This window comes from Oreochromis niloticus, linkage group LG2, assembly GCF_001858045.2.
Source record: "Oreochromis niloticus isolate F11D_XX linkage group LG2, O_niloticus_UMD_NMBU, whole genome shotgun sequence".
NCBI classification, from domain to species: Eukaryota; Metazoa; Chordata; class Actinopteri; order Cichliformes; family Cichlidae; genus Oreochromis; species Oreochromis niloticus.
In genome coordinates this window covers 14,578,281-14,600,857 of record NC_031966.2, presented here as the reverse complement: position 1 = coordinate 14,600,857, position 22,577 = coordinate 14,578,281, and the positions used below count along the sequence as shown (strand labels likewise).

The 22,577-nt window shown below is 39.3% G+C and overlaps 1 protein-coding gene across 1 annotated transcript in view; it reads right to left on the bottom strand.

Annotated features, from left to right (window-relative positions):
- Window positions 1-22,577, bottom strand: part of slit3 (slit homolog 3 (Drosophila)) — a 229,056-nt gene that overhangs the window by 200,329 nt on the left and 6,150 nt on the right. Inside the window, exons 2-4 of the mRNA XM_005467284.4 lie at window positions 12,496-12,567; window positions 7,516-7,587; window positions 3,972-4,043 (exon numbers count right to left, since the gene is read on the bottom strand). Coding sequence (XP_005467341.1) covers window positions 3,972-4,043; window positions 7,516-7,587; window positions 12,496-12,567 — 216 coding nt within the window. The remainder of the gene's footprint in view (window positions 1-3,971; window positions 4,044-7,515; window positions 7,588-12,495; window positions 12,568-22,577) is intronic.

Genomic DNA, 22,577 nt, shown 5'->3' with positions numbered 1-22,577 from the left:
TTTCTTGCTTGAGTCATTTTTGTTTTATTGCAGACACAAATTTAATGCAATCTTGTCTTTGTAAATTTGCAGTGAACATTCATTTTACAGCACATCTTTTCTGGTTGCTTATGTGATAAAGTGATGTAATTTATGTACTTTAGCTTTGCCACACTGTGTCCAAAAATACTGTTTAGAAATAGCACAAGCAGAAGAGATTTATAGTCTGCTGACTAACTCTGTAATATCCATTATATGGCAGGAGCTACATTAAAATTTGCAAAGCTTCTACAGTATTTCACAGTCCATAAGTGTTGAAACATGGTCAAAGATCACCTTCAACACTGTGAAATACTCAGCATCTGAGGCTCTAGGGATTTATTCATGAAGAAAACGGGAAATATCTCTTTAGTATAACATTACTCTCATTTTTCATCTTCTGCCTTATGCAAACCAATGAAATGTAACCTGAGCTGCTTAAATGGCAAGGGGGGAGAGATCCTGTTGCTTCATGAGTAACATGGGCTGTGAGCCAGAGCTAATTCAAGTCCTTTTTATGCACTAAACAAGCATGCAGACACACACACACACACAAACTCCCAGAGGAGAAAGCGAAGATAACAGGATGAGGCTCAGTCTGGGTCAGCATTATTAGACAGGAGACCAACAGCCATCAAGTCACTTAACAAAGTAAACCTCCCTGACTCAGTGCAATGTGCACTGAGGCACAAAAGCCCTGTAACCAGTAGCTTTCATTTTTCCATTTGAGATATCATCAATACGTTATATTTCAAACCAAAAATTCATTACACTCTTCGCAAATAAGCTCGAGCTTACTATGTGCAACCGTGTGTGTCTGTGTGCATGTGCTGTGAGACCGCAGTCTCTGCAAACTGTGGGGGGAAACAACCACAGACTGCACACACTGAAACCCACAGACTCCAGTCCACGATCCATCTCACCCTTCCCATTTATGTTTTCTCTCCCCCCTACCAAGCACCTAGAGGGACCACAGACTCCACTTCCTTCATCCATCTACAAGAAACCTTTATCTTCCACCAGCATCCCTTCATCCATCCATCTCCCTCCTTTCTCATGACCTCCGTTATACGTGTTGTCCATCCGTCTTTGTCAGGCATTCAGCAACAGCACTTAAGGCTAAATTAGAAAAGTTTCCATTAAGAGACAACCACTTCGATTGATTCATAGTCTTGCAGGATTAAAGACTAGACTAAAAACTATTATCCAGTCTGATACCTCTTATCCGAACCCCTGCACCCTCCTCAAGAGCGACTAACCCATGGCTATTTTCACTTAATGCTAGTCCAGCTCCTTCCAACTCCTCCCTTTTCCAAACCTCAGACCACAGAGCTTTAATAGGAGGGTTAAGAGGTAATTCCTATCACACTGCCATCATTTAATATCTAACCAAGGCTGACAGAGAGGAAGGTTACGAACCCAAACCAGAAAGCCACCAGCAAACCTCCTTGTCTCCTCCTCCTTACTCTCCTGCTGTTACTCTCTCTGCAAGTCTCCCACCATCTGACTTTCTCTCTATCCCATAATTCTACCTACATTTCATCCTCTTTTTGCCCTTCCCTCTTATACACACGCTCTCTTCTACATACCTTGGTGCTTACATTACCACCACTTCCTTAGAAAACACAGCGAGGATGGGAGAAAAAGCACTAAAAAAAGAGGAAAAGTGGAAAGAAAAAAAGTGCCGGAGGAAACTCCAGACACTGTAATTTAGATTGTGCTGATGGCAAAGTAGGGATATAAAGAACATGAGATTTATAATGTTAAGTTTGGAACACTTTCACCCTTTCCACTCTCCTGAGTTGTCTGAGAGCTCTATAGGGATCCATATTCGACCGGTGATAAATAATAGCTTTCGAGAGCAATTAGGGGTTTTATATAGTTGTAAGCCAGGAGGTGGAGGAAATAAGACTGTCATTCACAAAGAAAAAGGAAAAAGTGTTGAAAAAAAATACCATGTGAAAATGTGCGTGTGATGGAATATTTGTATTCGTCTCCATTTGCATCTGTCACTGTGTGTGTCCCTGGCGTTTATGAGGACTTTTAACTGTGTGTGATCCTGGAAGCCACAGCTAACATAGATGACAATTTAGCAGTCTACTCTGCCTCAGCAATATATCACACATCACCACAAAAATATGAAACACAAAATATGTCCGTCCAACAAAATATATCACGGTGAGAAAGTAAGGAGGAAAACTGAAACTGACAACATTATAAATCACTTTTATTCTAAACAAGGTAGTATAGAACAAACGTTCTAATGATAAATAAGCATTGATTTAAGCTGAATAGATAGCAGTATATTAATTAAGACCTATGTTAACAGTGGCAGAAGCCTGCAGTGGACAGAAGTCAGGATGTACTGTGCACGTAATGTTTATTCCAGTCTTTCAGATTGTAAACAGCAAGTAAATCTCCTTATAAAGCTCAACTTTCAGGAATCCATTTTTGACTATTAAATAGTTGCTGCCTGTAGGTTGATAGGTTGCTGCAAAAGCTTGTAACATTTCTTTGAGTCACAGCGGTTATGGAAGAAAGGGTTTGAATAGTGGACCAACAAATCAAAATGTCATAAAATGTCCACAGAAACTTTCCTGCAACACAATCCACTTCTCCGGTGCCAGCCCAAGATACTTTCAGCAAAGCTTTGGAAGTATGAGGATGTGAATATATGCACTGGAAAAGTACATTTAATTTATTTCGTGGAAAAAAAAAAATGTAATTTTTGACATTTCTTTGGACATGTTGATGTTGTGACACTGGAATGGCTCTGGCTCGCTGCTCAAATCCGCTTTAAGTGTTGCAAACCTAAGCTGACTATAGCTGCCATTCTCCGTGACGGAGAGAGCTCAAAACTTTTCAATCTACATTTCAGTTCTCGCCAGCAAATTTGTGATTTTGGAGTAACCGGAGTATTCCTTTAATTTCTGCATTTGGTCAACCTACACTTCAAAAAGGTGAAAAAACATGGAAAGAAAACGCACAAGAATCTTTTGAACAAAGAACTGTTACAGTAGCTTCCAATGTGTTCTGCCTCATGGAAACATTATAAAAGAGAATGAGAGAAGTGAGAAGATTAATGTCCTAGCGCTGGTATTTGTTATCCTAACACCTCTCACCATAGGCATGCACACACATGCTGAACACACATAAACTTGATATGTTGAAACGCAGCATCGATATGACACATGTAACACAAAAAAATATCCAGTAGGGTATACAAACTTATAGATGTACCCAATGATACTTATACACACAATTAAATTCAGGCATGCACCCACACACACACACACACACACACACACACACACACGCTCTAACTCCAAGTTCTCTTGAAAGAAGCCCAATGTAAACAGCTATAAAGTTTAGAAGGTGTTTCAACCTTCAACCTAAGCTGACTATCCTCTCTGCGGATAAAACAAATAGAGAACCTGACAACCTGAGTGGAAAGAAAGAGCACAGATGGGGAGACGGCATGGATGCACCAATGGGACTAAAACAAAGAGAGTATGTCTGGGAATGTGAGATGAAAACGAGAGAGGAGGAGGACAAGTGGGAGGCTTTGCTGCATCAGTATGACCTGCTCTTACACTCTGAAACTCTGGGAAAACTCAATATTCCTGAATAAAAATTCCGCACGAGTCCAAGCAAAACATTCACTCCAGGCACACTTTCACCTCTTAAAATCAAGCATACTCACACAAACGCACACATCTGACACTCACTGCCTTTTTCAACTCTCGACAGGAGCACAGAGCGGCACTGTGTCACCTGGCGCGAGACCTGAACCCTCAACCAGGATAAAACTTCTGACACCATGGTCGTGTTTTCAAATGGATCACGTAACACATCAAAAGCGGCACAAAAGGGGAAACAGAATGACGGAGGAGAGTCAGAGAGAGATCATGAATGGGGAGAAAGAAAAAAAAAGAAAATCGAAGTGTACTCACAGTCGTCCTAGTTTGGGATTGGACTGGAAGAGAAGCTCTGGAAGAAACTGGAGCTTGTTTCTGTTCAGACGACTGCAGGGAGAAATAGAAGAAGGAAAATGAAGGAAAACATGTCACTGGGAAGAGAAAAAGGGCAAAAACATTGTCTAATAAATCAGTCGCATCCATGCTTTTGTGTTGACTGAACAATCACCACACAGCTGACTGAATGACCTTAAAGGTCAGCAAGTTTAAACTCATGGAAAAGCCTCTGACTTCCTGTGATCGTGGCCTAGAGGTTATCACACTATGGTTTGTGTATACAGGTCATCAGTTTCTAGACTCCTTAAAGTCCATTAGCAATATATCATCACTGCATATGCTTTAACCTAATAGTGTGAGATGGACCAATTTTGGGCTACAAGCATGTTTTAGTGTTTCATAAAGTTACAAACTTACAGAGGATTTATACTGCTGTGTTAAATCTACACTAGGTGGGTACATCAGAACTGCAAACTGCTCTGAAATCCTACAAACTATTGTGTCCTACACTATTATGGCTGGCCTGTTCAGTACCGTCTTACCGCAGTACTTTTTTGCTGCAGTTTTTGAATTTATCAGTAAGAAAAATAACAGTCATTTTCTCAATATAAGGACTCACAGTTTCTGGAGTGGGATTGCCAAAACTAATCCATTTGAATGGATGCGAGGGAATGCAAAGAAAATGAGACAAATATATTTGCCTCTGAAAAAAAAAAAAACATGACCGCAACAAAGAGTGGGGAGGCAAGAGGGGAAAGAGATCCTAGCATTTTATTCATTTTTATCATGTCTGGCGCCTCATATTAAACACCGGGATGCAACCACAACGTAATTAAAAAGCTATACATATTTGTTTAAAATATAATAAATGTGACCAAAGACTTCAACATATGCATTTACACAGAAAAATGTTACCTCTACAGAGATTTATGACCAAGGGAAAAGTAATAACAAGTAATAAAAACAAGTTAAAGGCACCCACATAATTATGATCATCTATATGTGTTGCTCTCGCATACAGAATCTTTTTACATTCCAATTTTAACCACATCGTCGCTCATATGTTTGATGCCACCTGTGGATGGTTTTATAATCTCTGCACTCTTTTGCAAAACTCTCTAATTGCGTCTTCTCGACTATTGTGGGATAAAAACCTTTTTAGTCACACTTTATATACAAAATAGCATTCCTTATTTTAGTATTTTCAGTGGAAAATTAGATAAACACATGACTTTAAATTACAAAAGCCATAAAGAAGAGAGTGGAAGAATTCAGGTTGATGAACAAAAAGACAGTAGCAGAACGAGGCGTTTTAGGGTAAACGATGTTTCCTCGTGTATGCATGTGTGCAACGAAAGGTGGGGTTGGCTAAAGTAGAGATAAATGAAGACAGTGTAAGCTGAGGGAGTGAAAGTGTTATCAGGCTACCAAAGCATTAGACTGAGAAACGAGGCGTGGAAGGGAAAAAGGAAAGAAAAGAAGGGTGGAGGGTCGCAGGGTCACAAAGTAGGATCTGTGCTGGAGAAGACACAGACACCAACCTTTTAACCCTGTGATAATGATAATAAGATAGTGGCTTTCACTCCTGTGTACACCAATGGGAAGAATAATTCAGTCCAAAAAATGAAGATGCCCACCACCTGAAATAAATAAGGTAGAAAATACCTGCTAGTATGTGAGTACAGCACAGCTACTATTACAGCTACGAGTCATTAAGGACATTTGCTCAGAGCACAGATATAGTTTCAAGAGAATAATTCTTTGTGTATTTTTAAGCATTAATGATGAGGTTTTCTTCCTACTTAGAACCTTTGAAATGACACCAAACCACATGTCTGTGGCATTCATATTTTATGTTTTGGCAAATTATTCCTATTACTCAGAATCACAGAAAAAACGAAAGAGTTTGGAGACTAAACCTTACTAATCATAATGAGCAGGGCTTTTTTTCTCAAATAAAGAACAAAAGAAATAATTTGAAACGACACCTCTTAACAAATGCCGTTTATTTTGCAAAATATCCGTCATTTATAACTGAGTAAAGCACAGATGGCTATGAATTCTGGCATTTCAGTCTTTATGAATGCTCTGACCCAAGGGGATGACAAAATAAGCCCCATGTTTTTCACATTGTGACTCCATAAATCACATGGCCTCTCACCCCTGACCTTTCACCCTGGCAGACACAACATCAGAGACCCTGTCAAGTAAGCATTTTAAAAACCATTTTACTATCAGTAAAGTAAAAAATGCAGGCCCTTGTTATTACCTTTAATCTACTGCAGCAGTTTTTTCCCCTCTTTAGAAAGATTCATTTTGGAGAACAAATGTCATCCTCAAACAAGCTTAGATATTTAATTTTATCATTTATTTTAATAGGTTCTGATTTAATAAATAGACTAAAATGGCATAAAAACATATGTTGAAATGTCTCGGATAAATTAAATGCTGTCTATGTGAGTTCTGGCACACAACTGTTAAGACTCCCAACATCCTCCCTCCCCCTCATCTGTAACCTCTCACCCTTCCTGACACACTGCATTAAAGAGCCTTTTAACATTAAAGTGGGCAGTGACCTTCTGCTTTCACATCATATGTGTGATCTCCATTTAGAGGGAAGATATACACGTCTCTGTCGCTCAGCATATCTGGATTTTAGGAAAGCTCCGCTGACAGCTGCAGTGATCTAACGGTTTTATCTCTCTTCTCCACTCTGCAGCATGTATACCGAAAAATACCATCCATGTGTGAAGTAAATTTTGGTTGTGCAAACAGACTTCCTTCCCATTCTTACTCTCATGAATGGTTTTACAACAGACACACATTTGTTAATCAAAATAAATAATGTGGTGGCATTCTTTTTCAGACTGCAAAAGCAATTTGAAAGAAGATAATGACTAATTAACAGTGTTCAGATAGCAAATAGAATTGCATCAATGCCGAAATAAATTGAATGAAGAAATATTCAGCTTATGAATTCAACATTCATTACAAAGCCCGTTCTTGGGTTTAGAATTGCTGTACACAATATTTTTTTATGAGGATGCCGCTCCTAAAAAAAACCATCTAACACTCAAATTGTGTCATTCTGTCTTTGTCTCACCTAAAGGAATCCTCTTTCTGGAACCTGTCTTCCCATCATCGCTCTAACGAGGACTCATAAACATGCAGGTGTGTATGTGTGGGAAGTGTTGTGTTGTACACTAACACCCTGATTCTGTTTACTAAAGCCTTGGTGTGAGTTGACAGATACACACATTCCTAGGTAGTGTGTGAAGTGGACTTGGATATCAATCAGGTGAAGTCTCTGTCAGTGAATATGCTGCACAGAACAGCAAGGAAGGAGCAGTAAATCAAAGGTGTGTACAATTTTGTCAAAGTGGAAAAGCAGCAGAAAAGTTTTGTGACAGATCACATTATTATGATGGGGCTCTTTGCATGCATAAAATACCTATTTACCTTGCAGTATGGTACCTCTTTTCACATATGCACTATAGGAAGCAGTGTATAATGGCATACTTACAGTCTCTCAAGCAGTCTTAGGTCTTGAAAGGCTCCTCTCTCGATAACAGTGATTTGGTTGTCCTCAAGATGACTGTGGCGACAGGCAAGGAAACAGAAAGAAAATATGTTGTAGTTATTTTTGTAACTTTAAAAATGCAAAAGCAACACAAGCAAATATACTCGGTGACTCTTTGTGATCATGACAAGGCAGGAAAAATCCCAAGTGCCGATCTTTACGTCAGTAACTTTGCACAGTTTCATTAGGCATGTCTTTAAAATGATTCAATTTAAATATCAAATTGTGAGGCACTCATGGAATTGGGAATGTCCATCTCCAGCCAGAAACAGCAGATAAATATATTTTTCTGGCCAGTGCAAACAACTCGACAGACACTTGCACTGTTAAAAAAGCGGTTACACAAGCAATCAGTGCACTGAACACATGAATCTGGCATGAAACAAACATTTTGTGACTCAAAGTATTTCACAAATGTTACAACCTACCACTCCAAAATAAACAATTAACAAACCATCTCTTTCCCATTCTTCCGTTGATATCTTCTCCATTTCGCTTAAGTCGTTTCTGCGGTGCTTTCAGTGTAACCCATATCTCCCCTTCATTGCTTTCTCAGTGTTGTCATGTTTTGGGGGCAAACTAAGGTTTTCCAGATGGGATCGAGAAATGGAGAGAAAACATCTCAACTGATATGTGTGTTTATATTTTCTGTCTGAGGATGTTAGGAGTGACATGTCCTGAGAGGAAGACAGGGAGGAAGAAGCTGAAGGGGGAAAAAAGTGGATGATGTGAGGAAGAAAAAAAAAACAAGGGGGGGAAAAAACATTGAAAAGCAAAGGTGGAGAAAAGTGAAAGGAAGATACAAGCCAGATATAAACAGCAAGATGTAGAGTGACAAGCTGGATCAAGTGAGAGACAACCAAAGACAAAAGAAGTCATCTCAAAAAGAGTCCTGTCTGGCCTAACATGTGGACTTTGAATTGTTTTGGCACGCCTCTTCTTTAAATATTCTTTCAAACAAAACGTTTACATATCCAGGCATTAATCCATGGCCTGTCATACTGACTCTACACAGAGACACAGAGATATGTTGGACTTGGATGAAAGATAACAGACTCAGACAAATACGCTCGCACATTCATGTATATAAAGTATGTAAACATATAAATAAAAAAGTCAGAGCATCTTGAAACACTTTCGAAGCACTGGCGCACCAAGAGATGGTAATTGGCTTATTCTCACAATATTGTTCATTTTGTATAACAAAACATTTTCCAGGAAAAATAACTCTTGATAACAGGAAGCATTTTTTGATTTATATAAATGTTTTCCAAAAAATCATCAGTAATATTTGCTGTTAACTGAAATAAATTAAAAAAATAGCTCCAGCTATTGAGTATTCCTGAATCAGTTTCTAAACAGAAACACCCCAAACACATATGTGTGGAATCGTTTAACGCAGGTAGGGAGTTATGCGCTGGTAGCAAGAATTCCCAAACACACACATAAGCATGTGCACATTTCTGACTCCAGCATCAATCATAATTTACAATCAAGCCAAGATTAATCCAGCATGTTCATTCCAGCATAGCAGCGTTTTTTTGGGGGTTTTTTTGTTTTTTTTTGTTTCTGTCCTTATAGAAAAGCATTTCCTGTGTACTCCAGGGAAAGCTAAATCAACGCATAACTCTGAATAACTATCAAAGTTTATTTGTCCAAATGAGAGATCAACCGCACGCTGATTTATTGAATGAAGTTTAGAAAGGCCATGGATGTTAAGCCAAACACATGGTGCGGGGAGTCAATGCTGGCATATCGCTCAGATGAGGTATTGTTTTTATATTGGTCTGTATCAAGCATTAGTCATCCACAGAGACATTGGAGAACGATGGGGGAAAAAAAGAGAGCAAACAAGAATTGAATTCATGTGTGTGGGGACTGGAGTGTCTAATAACTCTAACTTCAGTCAACGGTTATAAAAAGAACGATGATGTCACGCTACCTTATAGCAAACTGCGAGAACTCGGCCTCTGAAGGAAATAAGGAAATACTTCAGGGGATATTAACTTCACTTATTATTTACACACACAATGGGTGAAACCACACTGAATTTCCCCGGCCAAGCGTTCAATATCAAGTACAAGTTTTCACCTACATCTAAATTTGTTTGGAATTACTCAATTTCGCCACAATCTGGAAGAAATCTTGCAAAGTGAGGTTGCCAAAGATATTAGGCTAAGTGTTGTTCACGTAGCGTGCATGCAGAGGCAAGCTGTGTTGTGCAAATTTAAAGAATATCCAAACCCCTGAATCAAATTCGATGTTTTCGCATGAACAGAAAACAATATTACATGTTTAATCGGAAAACAGCACGCCGTGTGATCGATTGATTTGGAAGGTTTGAAGCGTCGCAAATCAGTCTAATTACGAGATTTTTCTTTTACGCACCCTGTGGTCTTTGGTGGTGCGAATGCAAAAACAGATCGCTTAGCTGTTTGGATGTTTTTAAACAGAAGTGAGATTACATGAGGGCAGACAAGTCCTTCTGCAGGACAAATTATCGGTAATTACAGCTCAGATGTAAGCAGGGGTATTTAGGAGTTATACTGGTTTTTTTCTGTAACCTACCCTGGGAAAAATGTTAGCGGCTTTAAACAAGTTCTCCCATAGGAGGCACATATGGCTGAAATGACTGGAATCTCAGAACTAGGCACTTATGTTTGTCTGTGAGAGAGAACGAATGAGATTGGGTTCTGGTATATAACAGCGATACCTATTAAAGCAAAGATAAGACAATTTTTGGTGACCATGTGTGCTGTAGGATCCAAAATACTAGAATATGTATGTCTCTGAAAGTGTGCTTTCTCCCGACCATCTCCTCTTTCCCAAGCCGTCTCCTCCCAATTTCTTTCAGAGATTTAGAGAGGAGAAATGTCACAGCAGTTTATCACAAACCACATGAAACGACTTGCTGGCTTGCCACACTCAACTCACACACATATACACTGCCTTTTTCTGTGGGTCCTTCTAACCCTGTTCCATGCATGCAAAATGCAAACACTTACATTTTTAATTTTTCTGTGTTTTACTTAAAGAAAACTCGAGCACAGATGAATCCTGACCCAATGACTGACATACGTTCCAAACTCCACTTTGGTCCTATATTTAGGAATATGAATAAACAGATGCCAATACAAGCGCAAACACTCACACATGTAGAAACTCGTTTCCATTCCTTAGTGGATTTGTACTGGGAGTGTATTTTTATCTGCTGGTTTGGTTAAAACAGAGTGTGGAGGGAAGCTGCATGCAGCCAGCGGTGATTATAGTTATTAAAGTTCTCACATACACACTGATTTCAGCCGCTTATGGAAAAGGAGTGAGAGAGCCCTTGAACTTAATTAGGACAGCTGAGAGAACGTGAGCAGTCAATCTGGACTAAGTGTAGTTATTTAGATATGATAAGCCAGAAAGGCAAAAAATACAATATATACACTTTATACTTTAAAGTTTTTCATACGTCAACAGGGACCTGTTCAGTGTTTGGTAATTGTAATGGTGGCCAGAGTGGTTTAGATGTTTTAGCTCCCTTTTTCATGCCCCAGAAACAAGATCATTTCTGAATAGATAAAATATCAGAACGGTTGAAATCTCCAGTGATGCACATGAAATTGGTTCAGGCTGCACATCCCTAATGCTCTACAGGCAATCTTGTTTTTAGTCAGTGTGTACATAACAAAAAACTGCTGTTACATATGAGTGAGTATTGTTTTAAGACCAGCAGTATTTTTGAATTAATCTGTATCATTTTTGTGCTTCAGTTTAATAGATATGATTCAAATTCGCTTGTTTGCCTACCTCTAAGCAATCATGCTACTACTTTGAAATTTCAGCTTTGGTTTTCCCAGAATTGCAAAAGTCAGCATTCCCCAGAATTATTCAGAAAGACTTGAGAGTCGAATTTGAAATCTCTCTTTTTTCATAGGAACAGTGAGAAACTCTTTCAGTATGAATTGCTTCACTTAGTTTCCCATCATCGTATCCGTACCAGGTCAACATCTCGCTGTTGTGCTGCTTCTATAGTAAATGGAAGTCATGCTGCTTGTTGCTGGCATGTCAGCTCACCATTACTCTATTATTTAACCTTGTAAATATTCAGTAATTGCAAAATTCAACTCCTTGGATAGTACACTTGCATTCTCTCTTGTTCTAAATGCCCTCATTAGGATGGGAAACTTTATTTTATAGAGACTTGTTTCCCCCTATAGCCATATACGGGCCCATTAGGTAAATATACCATTTGCTTAATTGCTACAGCATGGAACTTTTTTGTTAATGGGATTCCTTGTAAAGAAACAAATACAAGTCACAATTAGGTATTAAAGAGAGGACAGATTAAAAGACCTGATGGTACTGTATCTGGTAGATTCAACTTATTAGCCAACTTAGTACCTAAGAAGGAAAAAGTAAAGTGACTTAATGATGGCAACTATCTGGAAGTGCTGGTTCCTTGCATGCAGCACATAAGAGGAGACAGTCAGCTTCAGAGGGTTCTGCTAGAAAAATTTAGGTTAGTTTAGGCAAGTGGCTGCCTGGGTAGAGTATACAGAAGTCAGGATGCATAATTCCCACTGGCCCGCTCTAAGTTCACTAGACAATTACCTGCTCTGTTCTCGCATGGGTGCAATCAGACATTATACAGACTGTGTACTGGGGAACTAGTGGCACAGCTAGCCAGTACAAAGGCACTGTTTAATGTGTAATCAGACATTTGTATTCTCACATACAGCTCAAAGAAGCAACATCAAGAAGATTTCAGCACATAACAAAATACTTCAGGTAACTGCAATCTGAATAATACATTTTCATACATCCTGATTGATTTAAAATAAGTTAAAGTCCTCAAATAAATTGGAGGGAATGTGAGCAAAGCCTAATGTTTTACTGACTAAAAATTTAATTGAAAAAAGGAAAGAAACTTACAGAATCCTGAGGTTCTTGAGGCCAGAAAAGTCCACTTTAGTGATTCTGGTGATGTTGTTTTTATTCAAATCCCTAGAAAGAGAAAAACAGAGGATAAAAATGACTTATTCAGTCAAAAATACATTCAGTTGTGAGTATAATGTAACTTTAACACAACTGTGAAAGCAAACAAGCGCCCACCAAGTGGCAAAACGACAGGGCATGAGAATACTCCACAGCATATAGGCCCGCACACATGCATACAAATACAAACACAAGCAAACCAAGCACTGAGAAACTTCTGTTCTGATGCACAATTGCTTACTGGAAAACAAATTTTTCAATTAAAATTTTTTTTTCTCTTTCCATTATCACAGTTTAAAAGCTTATCATGTTCCCTGACTGTCATTCAATCAGTTTTAACTATGGGTGCACAATGTATACATACTGCAATATGAACTGACTGCCTGAGTGTATGTGTGTATAGACTGGTTCCCTTTATACGGGTTTGATGTTTATTGAAACGCTGTCGCACTGCAGGAATTAGGGCAAGGAAAAAGAAAAAAACATACGCACACACAGAAAGAAAGGGCACAGACAGACAACACTCACACAGTTTTCTCTCTTATTTCACACACAGAACTCCTCCAAAGCTTTCACTCGCTCTCAGAACCATAGACACACACACACACAAATAGCACAAGGTTTTGCCAACGCAGGCAGCATGTGTGTTTTTCATAATACACCTAAACATTTATAAATCTGATTTAAGACGATATTAGGTTTCAAAAGGCTTCCCCAAGCTGACATAGCAAGGGCCACTAATAAGAGCCATTCCCCAGCTTGTGACAGAGAGGGTTGCTATAGCCCAGACCAGTTCTCCAAAGCCCAAAATGGGGTCCTTGGTCCAACAGGGTGTTCTTGAAAGGGCTCCAGAGTAATGAATAACTACAATATCTCATATGTAGCAGTGGGATGTCCCAAAAATGACTGATCCAATCCGGCACGTCAGATGAAGTGTAGGAAAGCTGGCTTAAATCATAAGCAACAAGAAATGAGATCCCTGTCACGTACTTGTGTTTACATTCAAAAATATGAAACCCTAAAAAGGGTTTGAATGTGAATATTTTATCCAAACAATAGATCAGATGGCAATATCGCACATGATCACACAATATTTTCACACAAGAACTTCAAATATTTTCCACAGATATTCTTTCTCATAAATGGCACACAGCAGGAAAAAGTCCATTCATACTACTAGAAAAAGGTTTGTGTGGTTTAGGCGGGGGAGCGTTTCTAATGAAAAGTTAAAAACTCCTGCAGAGAATTGTAGAAACTCAACTCAGTGGATTTGATTTACAGCCGCAAATGTTTCAGTTCATTCTCACCCCTGCCATCCGCCTCTTTTCCAGACATGCCTTTTTTTTCCACAATAATGTGTTTATAAAACACGTCAGCACTTAATGGCATAAAATGAAAAGCAAAAAAGACAAAGTAGATGTTTAGGTGACGAATGCTTAAGAGCATTTAGCACAGAAACAACCAAATTGTTTTACTCAGGTGTTGGTGAAGACCAAAATGTTACTGTGGCAATGTTGTTCATGACTGCTGGAACAAAACGGCCACCACATGATCAGGAAAACGAACAATAAATAATAATAAATAGTTGATTGAAGGTAAACAATAATGAAGCTGTATACTGTATAGTTTTGTGGGACGATATAACACTGCATGTTTAAAATAGATTTTAAATCATTCATCGTCTGTCAGATGCCCAGGGGTTTGGAAGCAACCACTATTTTATTGACAACGTCTCTGGTTTGAGTGCAGCCCACATTTCTTGCTAAAATTAACTTTTGCTTTCCGACAATAAACTGACATATTGAGAAATGAGCTTGACATAAACAATCAAGACTCCTCTGTTTGAACACTTACATCTGCTTAGGTATAATACTTCTGCATTTATGTATAGCTCACTAAAGCAATGAACTGAGAAAGACAAAGAAACCAGGATGAAGTTTCACGTTGATGCCGAGTCTCATCCATCTTAACATTTCATTCGAGACATTCGAGACACCAGATAACATTTTGACAGTGAGCTGCTTCACTATCCAGACTATATGCTGCTGGTTCTTGTCACAAGCCTTCCAAGTTTTTGGCTTTGCCAGTTCCTTGAAATGCAAGGCACTGACAATTATAAGCCTTCTTGGAAGTGGAGAAAAACTCAATAGAGGTTTGATTTATTAATTTGAAAATGAGGAAAGAGCTGATTTGCTTCAGAAATAAACAGTTTTTCTTGTTCATGTCTGTTACTCCACCACACTACCTCTGTCCTTCCTCTCCTCTCTGTCTGAAGCTGGTTTTATAGTCTGGCTGTACAGAAGGGTGAGAGGTTTTCACCCTAGCCCTGCGAAGTCCTCCAAGATATTGACTGTGCATCATTGGAAGCGGATGACATAAGTATCTGACAAATGTTTACTGGTTGAGTGGGCTGGAATAGAGAAGAGGGTAACAGCGAGGTTCACCGGCAATGGGAGAGCAGTGAAAAAAAACCTTAAAAGAAGCTTTAAAAAAACCAAAAAATTCTCTTCTCGACAGCCGGCTGATGGACCAACAACAGCACAAGTAAGAGTAGCCTACAGACTGGGTGTACCACATGCTTTTTACACTGCCTCCATCTGACAAGAGCTAACTGTGGGCAGATGGGCATCCCTGAGTGGAAAGGACAGCGAATGCGCTACCACTGCTTGACCATAAATCTGGCTGTACCCTCTGCTATCTCCCCTTATCTTTCAGACAGTAAGATAAGACCAGCCTAAGTGACAAGTGGGATGGGTTGATGGGCCACACTAGTTGCCACTTTCCTGTCACCTGAGAACAGGAAACCGTGACTAAAATTCTCACACGGGTTAACCTTATTCTACTAATGGTTCAGACTGCTGATGGTTGTGTAATGATATGGGAGTAATGTGGCTGACCATCCCTGTCCCTCCCTTTATGACCCATGTCTGATGGCTGATTCCAGCAGGACAGCACACCATGTCAAACAGGTGCACCAAACAAGCACTTGTAAGTAAAACTGTTTCTCTTGAATCACCTCAAACTAGTTTCTTGAATATGACAATAAGTTCACTCTACACAAAAGGAGTCCACACTCACCCGCACCGTGTTGAATGTATGGCATGAAGAGCAAAGGCAGCTCGGAAGGCAAAAAGAGGTCCACCACAATAATGAAAAAGTGTACCTAATGAAGTGTTTAGTGAATCTATAGCTTACCCTTGGTTACAATCTTTCAGTTTTCTATTTACGCTCCATCCTCCTCCTCATCTATCTCAAATCTCTCTTCGATCATTGCTCTCTAATGTCCGTCTGTCAGTCCTTCACAGCCAGCTTTACCCAGCGTTCCCAGCCTTACTCTCCACTTTTCTCTTTCTCAGTAATCTCCCTCTCGTCTCTCCCTGTCTCAATCTTTCACGTCTTATCTTTCACTGTTTCACAGTTGACTAAACACTTTTTCTTCACCTTCATCTGTTTTTCCTCTCCATCCCTAATCTCTCCTCTTTTATCTCAATCTCTCACTCTTTTACACTTGGCTACAATTTTCCTACCCTTATTTTCTTTTTTCTCTCTCTCTCTAATCTCTCAATCCTTATCTCCATCTTTCTTATGTTCACAGTGGAAACTTCTGCTCTTACTAAGGAGATTGCTTTGCAGTTAAGCAATTATTGAGTATACAGTTCCAGGTACAGCACAATGGCAGAATCCCATCAAACCTCACTGCCTAAAAACTGTGGAGTCTACACCGCTGCCATAAAAACACACAGACATGTGGCATGAAATTAAATGAAAATCTTGGATGCACAGCACACTGCTTGGCAGTGATGTCATCGGAAAAAGCTGTGAAAAAAGCACAGCATTGTTAGGAGGTAAGAAAACCAGTAATACCTGGCATAATATTAAATAAACAATAATTCCCTCTTTCATAAAAGAATTCTGTTCATTATAACTAAATGGTGCTACTGGTACACTTCAAAAACTTAAAGAAATAATAAATAAAATGCACTACCCACAGTATTTTTACATGAGTTAGTAAATCTATTCACTTAGCTCCTTGGAATCAGTAAATGTGTGCACAGAGAATTCATTAAGAACAAAGCAAAGACAAAGAAACTGTGACGAAAGCTGATGAGGCTGCCGTTCTCATGCACCTGGTCTGTTAAAGCTTAGGTGTACAGCCCACCTGGCAGTAAAGCTTAACTTAGCATCAACAGTTAAATGACCAGCATTCAGACTACTAATGAAATACGTTAGCACAAAAGCCCTAACCGTTGTTTCCATTACAGGCAGAAGTAAGCCGTGCTTGCATGTGTGTGTGTGTTTGCGACTAGGGGATAAGACAAGAATGCAAACAGCAGGTGTCCAGGGAATTAATATCCCATTCAACAAAGACATGCACACACAGGCAGAGGCAGCCCCCACCACATCTCACTCTAGACCACTGAGAAGTGAACTTTACAGTCTGACTGCCTTAGGGTGACACACGGGTTGACTTTACGGTGACAAATGCATAGTGTGTGTGAGGTGGAGGTGGCAGCAGGACTGATTTGCCTTCAGGACAATGTTAGTGGTTGGCTACACCATTGGCAATGAGAAAAATCAGAGAGAAAACTTTTAGAAAGGAATGTTAAAAAATGAAATATCAGGCGACTTCCAAAATACTAATAAATGAAAAAACCGCCACTGTGGTAAAAGATTAGCAGAGTTCAGTGTTGAGCTTAAATGTTTTGACATGTCTGGTTGTTGGCTAATTAGCTGTGCTTCTTTTTCTCACCTTGACCCTGTATCTCTGTCTGTCTTGTTTTTGTTTTCTTGAACTCTGTCCTCTTTTTCCCCTCTATCTGGGACAATAGGGAATAAAGATAAAGCACTGAAGTTTCCTCTCTCTGTTTTATCAGTCTCGGACACTGTGACATTTCCTCTTTCCCTTTTTTCCTCTCCCTCCATAAAGCATTACATGTTTGTTGTGCTTACCATAGTTATCGTTCTCTCCCTCCATTCTTTCACTCACTTTCATCCTTTGTTGACCTCTGTCCCACACCTCATTTCCAAATGCATTCACTTCCTGTGCTAATCTCATGTTATTTTCCAAAAAAGCTCTTGTGCTGCTTCACTTTCTCATTCCTCCATTTTTACTCTCCTTCTCACTCATAGATAGATATGCTCAATTTCATTCTCTAAATCTACCACTTACACAAGGAATCCTAATTGCTCTCTTCCTTTTCCTCTAAGCTCTGTGCTCGCCACACTCAGGCCAGGTGTCATGCCGCTTTGAAATTGGCTCTGCTATAGCTGAAATCCATCCACTTCAAATGTTTAGATATTACATTTGGCCAATGCAAACTAAGGCAGCTTTAAGTGCTCTCTTCTGCTCTCACTTTTAAGGAGCACATTTATGTAGCAAGTGAAACGTACACCAAATAAAGGGGGAAGATTAATTGGCCTATGCAGACTTTACTAGAAGCCTTTGTGGAACTGTGAAAGCAGTAGTGAAAAATAAATTCAGTGGTAGCATATGAGGAAGAAATTTAGATGTCATAAATAGATTTAGACCAAAAGTAAGGCATAATCTTTGCGTATAATAGGAAACTGGATCAACACACATAGACTGGTGCATGTGCCAGTAGAGCAAATTAAACACACCAAATACAGTCAAGAGTATATAATTAACAAGAATGAGAAACAGACTTAGCCCAACAGTAATCAAGAGAGTAACAGGGATCGTGCAATATCTTAGATAATAAAGGAAAAAAATCAACTATCATGCAGCAGCTAATTGGAGCACCTATATGGTCCAGATCTTCAATATGGTTGGCAAAATGATAGATGCTTGTGTGCTGTTTAACTGTTTCATTTATGCAGTGTGCTCACTATGAGGAATTCCTCTTTAAGTTATTACATGTACAACATAGAGTCAGTAGCACAATTGAGAGATCTAGCCATGGCAAGCTTTCAAAAGAAAAACCTGATCAACACCGGCCTACACATGGTCTGTATATTACCTACAACAGTTTGCAAAAAACTCAGAGTTTTGGAAATCTTGGGGAGTTTGTGGAACATTTGGTCCCCTGTGCAACCATTTACTGCTGTTTTGAATCTTTGTCATAGTGATGATAATAGGCAATGAACTGTCTCCTGTTACAAAGCTGCTCTCGGGGATATACAACAATCATCACTCAAGAGTTTTCCAGGCATTCACATATTCTTCATTCTCATATACACACAATTAAAAAAAAAAAAAAGTAAGTAATGAGTGCAAACGCAAGCTACAGTACCTTTGAGAGCGCTGAGATCAGGTTCTTTTTACAATTACACAAGGCAGGTTATTTAAAGGCTGTGCTTTCAGGCAAAGAGAGAAATAAAAAGATTCAATATGTCAGCATTAGCGTTGCTTTATATCTGTCAGCAAAAGCGCTGAAGCCTAATTTATGTGTTTAAAAACGCTGTAAATTAAAAAAATTAATAGAAAAATAACAGAGGAGGCTAATTAGTATTTAATTCCTTAACTTTCTAAAATTCTGGCTCTGCTTTGAAAGCTTTTTTTTAACTTATGATCAAAAGCCTGTACTGTACATCTGTAAGTGTATCTCATTGGTTTGCTCCATTTGTCCCAAGTACAGTGCTTCACATTCCATCTGCCTTAATCATTAGATCTCTATATATATTTCACATCTTTTCTATTTGTCTCTTTGTTAAATCCATAACTACAGTCGTTGCATCAAGTGTTTGTTGTTTGGTTGTCCAAGAAATCAAAAGTTTGTCTGCTACAATAGGTTTCCTGCAGCTAGAGCAAGACATCCCTATAGCCCCTTTTCCATTAGAACCTACTCGGATCGACTCGACATGGTTCGCCAAGGTTTTCAGGGATTTCCATTAGGTCATAGTACCTGGTACTTTTTTAGTACCCGCTCGCTTAGGGTTCCAAGTGATCCGAGCAGCTACTAAAATGTGACATCGTCTGACTGCATGCCACCGATTGGCTGGTCAGTGGCGTCACTTGATGATTCACGAGAGCATCTCATTCACGAAAATTAAAACCGCCATTTTTAAAAACCAGGGAATGAGGAAAATGGCTACAAAAACAACGCCATGTTCCCCGAGTCTGATGAAAAGCCAGAGACAGAGCAGCAGGTATATTCTTTCTTCGACGTCCACCTTTCTTGTAGGGTATTAATTACGTCAGGGGACACTCGGATGCGTTGTGATGAGGACAACCACAAATATAAGTCGAGTCGTGGCGATCCGTGACGAGTCGATCTGAGTAGGTACTAATGGAAAAGGGGCTTATTAGACTCTGCTGGCTGTGTATACTTCTCAGAAGTATGGGGAAATTGTGATAGCAGTTTTAAGTTATGCCTGCTAACCCATATTTGGGTAATCCTTCTCTGTACAAATAAATACGCTTTTTTTAGAGCTGTGCAATCTGCTGAATTCTAGGAATGCCAAGTGAAACTAAATAATGAAAGAAGAGCACCAGAAAAGAGAACAAAGGTACAAACAAGGGCAGAGAGACCGGAGATAAAAGAGCCATTAGTCAGTTAAATATTTTGTTTACTGAAGGACACTCGCTTTCACTCCATAAAGGGGAATCCTGTCTGAATGATGCAAAATACATCTCCCTCCTATCTAATCCGTGCTTTCATTTGGGGGGGGGGTTCTTTTTTAACACTGCTTCATTCTGATTTAGCTTTATTGGATTTGTTTTTCCCCTTAAAGTCATCTTCATCTCTTACACCACATTTCTCTCCTATTCATGTCTCAGTCTTTTAAATTGTTTGTTATGCAGCTTTCACATTTAATACCCCAGACTGATTAGATTTTGTTGAAATCTGAGCGAGTAATGCATCTCCTTGTGTGTTCCATCATCAATTGGTTTGTTTTCTGTCAGTCCCAATTTATTTCCCCTTCCTTCAGAGTCTATATTCTATCTTAATACTGATCCACCTCGAGAAATTTCATAGTTTGGTGTCGCTGTTAACCACACAGGCTTGACCACATTAGGGAGACGCCTGAAAGCATCCCTTTCTTTTAGAGTCACAAGCCAAAGGGGCTGTAAACCAGCCCTGTATTTGGTTAGCTCTTTTCTTTGCCGGAGTTTATAGGGTTGCATTGCTTTTGTCTAGATTTACTACTGCTGTACTGTAAGTGAATGGGCTGGGGTGCGGGTGGAGGGGTAATTTGGCTGCTGAGAGGCCACTTGACAAGAACAAGCCCTGCTGCTTCCTCAATGGGGTCCAAGTCAGAAAAAAAATGAGAACGAGTGAACAAGAAGATAAGAAAATGAGATTAGGATGAATGAGAGATTGAAAGAGGACATGAATGACAGAGACAGAGAGACACAGAAACACACTGATGCATGCATACACAGTGCAGTGACCCGTTTCTCCATAAGCTTGCAGACTCACATAAATAGTCTATCTAAGCAGTGGCCTGCAAACTGAACACTGTGGTGGAAGTCACTCTATTACTCTGCCACATACCCACAAATAACTACATAAAAATGTATATACACAGGTGTAGTGAAGGAGTACACACAGAAACCCACACTGAGAAAATAAAGTCCCTGCAGAAGGGAAGTAATATGTTGCTTTGGTGACAGTGGCCTAACAAAACAGTGGCATAGCTTGTTAACATCAAACAACTCCAAGCTCACTGCATAGACACACACACACACAAATCTATACTAGTGTTATAGTATGACACACACTCTGAAGTCCTCCAAGTTGAGGACTTCTCATTCAGCAGAAAGTCACAGAAGGTCATTCGTGACTCCGGGTTGTTTCTATGTGACACAAATTCTCTCTCTCTCATTACATGTCAAAGTTTCCATCTAACCAGTTTCATGTTATTTCTGGTGAATGCATGAGAGTGAACTGTGTGAGCTGGTGCCTGCCTAATGATGAGTGTGCACTGTATGTGTGGGACTGCAGGCTAGATTCTTATGTGCTTCATGAATATGCATTTCATTTAAATTATGTACCTTTTCATGCCTGCGTGTTCTCTTGCGCTAAGTTTGTGAGGACCCGTTTTGGGACTTTAACACAGAGGACATTTCGGCTGGTTCTTACTGCATCAAATAGCTGTTTGAAGATTAAAAGAAAATCACATACAGCCTATTTTTTTCAGTCACCATCAAATCATGATTCTTCTGTAATAGTACCACAAGTTAATTACTGAGGTCACCTAAGACATAGTACTGCAAAAAGAAGAAGAAAATACAAGCTGTCAATTAATCACACAGGTGTTAAAGCAACCCCCAGGTTAACAAAACTTGCTTTCAAGTGGAAATGAAAGCAAACTGTGAAATAAACACCCACGCTGTTCACATCCATCACAGTTAACAGACCTTTTCTGGTCCAGCTTGGTTAAGAAGGATTTTCAGGCATGTTCTCTTTCATTTTATACTCCAAATGAAATGTGTTAGTTATTGATGGCTTGTCCAGGGGTAGGTAATTAATTTTCCCAAAGGGTCACATGAGAAACTGGGACTGTTTCAACAAGTGGAACTCAAGTCTGCTTAATATTAATTTTATCTCTTTATAAGCTTCTTGGCTCTGTCCTTCATATCAGTACCAGTTTCTCATGTGAAAGAAAATGGACTGACCACCCCTGAGTCATCATAGAAGCTTTTTTTATATTCCCAGGAAACAATGTGCATCCATCTCAGCAATCATTTGGCATAATTTGATACAGTATGTAATGTGCTGAGAATAAAGCAAAAAAAAGAAACGCACATTTCAACAATAAGGTTTTAGGATTAACTTTGTGTTCAAAACTGGATTTTCTAGTATTGATGATTAAGGTTAGAGTAAGAGCCTACTGTAGGTAGTAAGAGCCCTCACAAGTGCAGTACACTCCAATATGTGCACCTCTATGTGTTTTATTTGTTCGTTACATTTGAATATGTCTGTATGTTTTAATGTAGCATCCGGCTTGATCCATTTCCCAGAAGGGCAGTGCCCACTATCAACGCCAGCTGGCTCCCTCTTTGACAGGCTTAAAGTAATTATATAGAAAGGTCATGTGCCCGCATGCTGGAGAAA